The 6,918-nt window shown below is 20.8% G+C and overlaps 1 protein-coding gene across 1 annotated transcript; it reads left to right on the forward strand.

Annotated features, from left to right (window-relative positions):
• The first annotated feature begins 3,152 nt into the window (after positions 1-3,152).
• Positions 3,153-4,717, forward strand: LOC138189561 (NADH-ubiquinone oxidoreductase chain 2-like). The gene is given in 2 exon segments (XM_069131571.1): positions 3,153-3,176; positions 3,782-4,717. Coding segments are annotated over 2 exon segments (960 nt in total).
• The last annotated feature ends 2,201 nt before the right edge of the window (positions 4,718-6,918 follow it).

Below are 6,918 nucleotides of genomic sequence, written 5' to 3' on the forward strand. Positions count from 1 at the left end.
TATTGATTATGCTACCTTTGCACAGTTAAAATACTGCGGCCATTTAAATATTTTCAGTGGGCAGGTTAGACTTTAAAATTAACTCAAAAAGACATGTTTTTGTTAAACAGGCGAGTATATTATTTGCCGAATTCTTTATATAAACTTGTCAAATAAAATTATATAAACAATAATTAATATACTAATTTTATCATTATAACTTTTCATATACTATTTAAAAAAATTTTTTTATAAAAAATTAAAATATTAATAAATAATATAAAATTTATAAAATAATTTATAACAAACTTATAAATGATTGCTAATTCTATACATACATTTTACATAAATAAATTATTAATTTTTAATTATTTATTTTAAAGCTTATCCCTTAAAATATTAAAATTAATAATTTTTTTATTTACAAAAATAAATAAAAAATTAAAAATTCATAAATTCTATTTATTTCTAAAAAAACTAGATACCTTTATAAACGAATAACATTTCATTTCTAATAATTTATTAAAAATAATTATAACACATTAACTATCATAAATTATTAACTCTTATAAAATCGAGATTAATAAATATTTATTAATTATTTAATAAACCCTGATACACAAGGTACAATAAAAAAAATTTTCTTTTAACATAATAATTTTTCAATATATTTCAACCTTCTCTCACAATACATATTCAACTATTATAAAATTTATTTTTTCATTAAAAATTACTAAAACATTAAATTATATAATTATTTTTAATAAATTATAAATATAAAAAAAAAAATTAATAAATAAATATTAAATCAATTTATATTGAATTGCACAAAAATCCTTTCAATGTAAATGAAATACTTTACTAAATAAGCTTTAAATTGTCATTCTAGATACACCTTCCGGTACATCTACTATGTTACGACTTATCTTACCTTAATAATAAGAGCGACGGGCGATGTGTGCATATTTTAGAGCTAAAATCAAATTTTTTATCTTTAAAATTTTACTATCAAATCCACTTTCATTAAATATTTCAAATTTAAATTCATCTAAATAAATTTATTGTAACCCATTTCTACTTAAATATAAGCTACACCTTGATCTGATATAAATTTTTATAAAAATTATAGAAAATTATTATTCTAATAAAATATTCTAATAACGACGGTATATAAACTGAAAACAAATTTAAGTGAGGTACATCGTGGAATATCGATTACAGAACAGGTTCCTCTGAATAGACTAAAATACCGCCAAATTTTTTAAGTTTGAAGAACATAACTATTACTACCTAAGTATTAATCATTACATTTTAAATAATAGGGTATCTAATCCTAGTTTATATATAAAATTTTCAAGCTTCAATATCATTTTAATAAAAATTTATAAATTTAAAATTTCACCTAATAAATTTAAATATATTTTATAAATATATAATTTAACTTATACTAAAATAATTTTATTTGTATTATTTGTATAACCGCGGCTGCTGGCACAAATTTAACCAATACTAAATGAAATTACTACTTCCAAGTTTCCTTGATTAATAAAATTAATTACTGAGAATTAAATAAAATTTAAATATTATTAAAATAAATAAAAATTCACGCAAAAACTTACATATAAAATAAATCAATAATAAAATTTTAAGCCAAAATAAAACTTTAATAATTTAAATAAAAATTTATATAAAATAAAATTTTATTAATTAAAATACTATTTATGAAAAATTATTAATTAATTATAAAGTATAATATAATATATATATAAATAAAACTCAATAGTAGTTCCTCCTAGCAGATAAGTAAGCCCCTACTTAATTTACCTTTTTCCCTCCTAATTTAAAAAGTTAATTATAATAAATTAAAAAGTTTTTTCGTTTACAACAACAAAAATAATATAATTATTAAATAAAATTATATTTAATAAAACACTATTTATTAATAATTATTAGTTAATAAAATAATAGTAATATATATATTTATAATAAAATTCAATAGTAGTTCCTCCTAGCAGGTAAGTAAGCCCCTACTTAATTTACCTTTTTCCCTCCTAATTTAAAAAGTTAATTATAATAAATTAAAAAGTTTTTTCGTTTACAACAACAAAAATAATATAATTATTAAATAAAATTATATTTAATAAAACACTATTTATTAATAATTATTAGTTAATAAAATAATAGTAATATATATATTTATAATAAAATTCAATAGTAGTTCCTCCTAGCAGGTAAGTAAGCCCCTACTTAATTTACCTTTTTCCCTCCTAATTTAAAAAGTTAATTATAATAAATTAAAAAGTTTTTTCGTTTACAACAACAAAAATAATATAATTATTAAATAAAATTATATTTAATAAAACACTATTTATTAATAATTATTAGTTAATAAAATAATAGTAATATATATATTTATAATAAAATTCAATAGTAGTTCCTCCTAGCAGGTAAGTAAGCCCCTACTTAATTTACCTTTTTCCCTCCTAATTTAAAAAGTTAATTATAATAAATTAAAAAGTTTTTTCGTTTACAACAACAAAAATAATATAATTATTAAATAAAATTATATTTAATAAAACACTATTTATTAATAATTATTAGTTAATAAAATAATAGTAATATATATATTTATAATAAAATTCAATAGTAGTTCCTCCTAGCAGGTAAGTAAGCCCCTACTTAATTTACCTTTTTCCCTCCTAATTTAAAAAGTTAATTATAATAAATTAAAAAGTTTTTTCGTTTACAACAACAAAAATAAATAAATTTGATTTATTTATTAAATTAATATAAATAACATAAATAACAAATATTTAATAAAAAAAAATAAGAAATAATAATTTAATATAAATAAATAAAAAATAAAAACTATTAATCAATAATAATTTACTAAACAATTAAATTTTTTATATATTTATAAAAATAAAGTAATTTAATAAATAAATCAAATTACAGGGTTTTTTTTTTTTTTTTATATAAATTAAATAATTGTTATTATTTTTTATATAAATTAAATAATTATTATTATTTACTTTTTTTATATAAGTTAAATAATAATAGTTATTTAATTTTTACAATAATTTATTTCACGATAATTGATTCTATACTAAGTTAGATTAATAGATATCTATATATATATAAATATTTAATTAATTAATATATATCTATTAATTATGCAAAAAAAAAATTTTGGATTCGTAAATCTATACGAAGATATTAAACATTTATTAATATATAAGATAATATAATGTTCGAAATTTATATAAATAAATAATAAAAATTAACTTTTTTATATTCATCTATATATCTATATTAAAGTTGTTCTTTTAGCTCTCAGAAATGGCTATATTGGAATTAATAATTATCTAATACCTAATTTATATTAAATATTAAGTACACTTTATTTAATTATTTAATAAAAAACAAACATTAACAATTATTTTGCGATTAAATGTATAAACAAATAATAGAAAAAAAAAAAAAAATTGGAGCTTTAAACCACAAGAAAAAATACTTATAGTTTTCAAAAAGATCATTTCTCATTCAATAAAATTACATGAAAATCAATCTTTTTGAAATTTAATGAATTGCCTGATTAAAAGGGTTACCTTGATAGGGTAAATTATGTAATAGATTACATTCATTAATAGTAAATATATATATATATATAATATTTAGTACGTACTTTATATTTAATAGAATTAAACTATTTCTAAAAGTATCAAAAACTTTTGTGCGTCATACACCAAAATATAAAAAGATAAGCTAATTAAGCTACTGGGTTCATACCCCATTTATAAAGGTTATAATCCTTTTCTTTTTAATTTTTAATAATTCTAGTAAAATTATATTCTTTTTTATTTTAATAACAGGAACTATAATTACAGTTTCATCTAATTCTTGATTAAGTGCTTGAATAGGGCTAGAAATTAATTTGTTATCTTTTATCCCCCTAATAAGAGATAATAGATTGATATCAACAGAAGCCTCTTTAAAGTATTTTTTAACTCAAGCAATAGCATCAGCTGTATTATTATTCGCCATTATTATAATATATCTAAATAATTTCCCATTAATTCAATATAATAATATATACCTTAATATAATCATTTCTTCTTCATTATTATTAAAAAGTGGAGCAGCTCCATTCCATTTTTGATTTCCAAATGTAATAGAAGGATTATCATGAATAAATGCATTATTGTTAATAACATGACAAAAAATTGCACCTTTAATATTAATTTCATATAATTTACAAAATAATTTAATTACTTTCGTAGTTATTATATCAACAGTAACTGGGTCACTAGGAGGATTAAATCAAACATCATTAAAAAAATTAATAGCATTTTCATCAATTAATCATTTAGGATGAATACTAGCAACAATACAAAGAAGTGAATCTATATGAATAATTTATTTTTATTTTTACACATTTTTATCATTCAGTTTAGTATTCATATTCAATAATTTTAAAATATATCATATTAATCAATTATTTAATTCATTTTTCACATCTAAAACACTAAAATTTATATTATTTTTAAATTTACTATCTTTAGGAGGATTACCTCCATTTATTGGATTTTTACCAAAATGACTAGCTATCAATTCATTAATTTTTAATAATCAATATATTCTAATAACAATTATAACTGTAATAACATTAATTACTTTGTTTTTTTATTTGCGACTATGTTTTGCAGCCTTTATATTAAATTATTATGAAAACAACTGAAAATTTAATATATCAATTAATAATTTTTCATTCAAATGCATATTATTTTTTTCCTTTATCTCTACATGTAGACTAGTATTAGTATCAATCATTTATTTATTTATATAGTATTTATATTTATAAGAAGGCTTTAAGTTAAATAAACTAATAGTCTTCAAAACTATAAATATAAGTTAAATCTTCTAGGCTTTAAAATTAAAAAATTTAAACCTAAAATTTACTAAGCTATAGTAAAAATTAATTACTCCTTTAGAATTGCAGTCTAATATCATTATTGACTATAAAGCTTAAATAATAAATTACATAATTCTATAACTTTTATCATTAATGAATTATATATTATAGAAATACCAACCATCTATTTATCAAAATTGATTAAAAAGAATTAATTCTTATAAATAGATTTACAGTCTATCGCCTAATTTCAGCCATTTAATCGCAACAATGGTTATTTTCCACAAATCATAAAGACATTGGAACTTTATATTTTATTTTCGGAGCTTGAGCTGGTATAGTAGGTACCTCTCTTAGTATTTTAATTCGAGCCGAGTTAGGTCATCCTGGAGCTCTAATTGGAGATGATCAAATTTATAATGTAATTGTAACAGCACATGCTTTTGTAATAATTTTTTTTATAGTTATACCTATTATAATTGGAGGATTTGGTAATTGATTAGTTCCACTAATACTAGGTGCCCCAGATATAGCTTTTCCTCGAATAAACAATATAAGATTTTGATTATTACCTCCTTCATTAACATTATTATTAGTTAGAAGCATAGTAGAAAACGGGGCTGGAACAGGTTGAACAGTATACCCTCCTTTATCTTCAGTTATTGCACATGGTGGTGCATCTGTAGATTTAGCTATTTTTTCATTACATCTTGCAGGTATTTCATCGATTTTAGGAGCCGTAAATTTTATCACTACTGTAATTAATATACGATCTACTGGAATTACATTTGATCGAATGCCTTTATTTGTATGAGCTGTTGTATTAACTGCACTATTATTATTATTATCTTTACCAGTATTAGCTGGAGCTATTACTATATTATTAACTGACCGAAACTTAAATACATCTTTTTTTGATCCGGCAGGAGGAGGAGACCCAATTTTATACCAACATTTATTTTGATTTTTTGGTCACCCAGAAGTTTATATTTTAATTCTGCCTGGATTTGGAATAATTTCACATATTATTAGTCAAGAGTCAGGAAAAAAAGAAACCTTTGGTTCATTAGGAATAATTTATGCAATACTAGCAATTGGATTATTAGGATTTATTGTATGAGCACATCATATATTTACAGTAGGAATAGATGTAGATACACGTGCCTATTTCACTTCCGCTACTATAATTATTGCAGTACCAACAGGAATTAAAATTTTTAGATGATTAGCTACACTACACGGAACACAATTAAACTATTCTCCTGCAATGTTATGAGCATTAGGATTCGTTTTTTATTTACAGTAGGAGGATTAACAGGGGTTGTATTAGCTAATTCATCAGTTGATATTATTTTACATGATACTTATTATGTAGTAGCACATTTCCATTATGTACTATCTATAGGAGCAGTATTCGCAATTATAGCTGGATTTATCCACTGATATCCCCTATTTACCGGACTAATTTTAAACCCAAATTGATTAAAAAGTCAATTTATTATTATATTTATAGGAGTAAATTTAACATTTTTTCCTCAACATTTCCTAGGATTAGCTGGTATACCCCGACGATATTCAGATTATCCAGATGCATATACATCATGAAATGTAATTTCAACTATTGGATCTTCTATTTCATTATTAGGAATTATTTTTTTCTTATTTATTATTTGAGAAAGTTTAATTTCACAACGTCAAGTTATTTATCCTATACAACTAAGATCATCAATTGAATGATTACAAAATACCCCACCAGCTGAACATAGATATTCTGAACTGCCTATTTTAAATAACTTCTAATATGGCAGATTAGTGCAATGGATTTAAGCTTCATAAATAAAGTATTTTACTTTTATTAGAAATAAATGACAACATGAGCTGCTCTTGGCCTTCAAGATAGTGCCTCCCCCCTTATAGAACAACTTACATTTTTTCATGACCATGCTCTTATAATTCTAGTAATAATTACAACATTAGTTGGTTACTTAATATCTATACTATTCCTTAATAATTATACAAATCGAAAT

The sequence above is a fragment of the Bombus flavifrons genome, unplaced genomic scaffold, assembly GCF_040668555.2.
Source record: "Bombus flavifrons isolate JBK064 unplaced genomic scaffold, iyBomFlav1_principal scaffold0448, whole genome shotgun sequence".
NCBI classification, from domain to species: Eukaryota; Metazoa; Arthropoda; class Insecta; order Hymenoptera; family Apidae; genus Bombus; species Bombus flavifrons.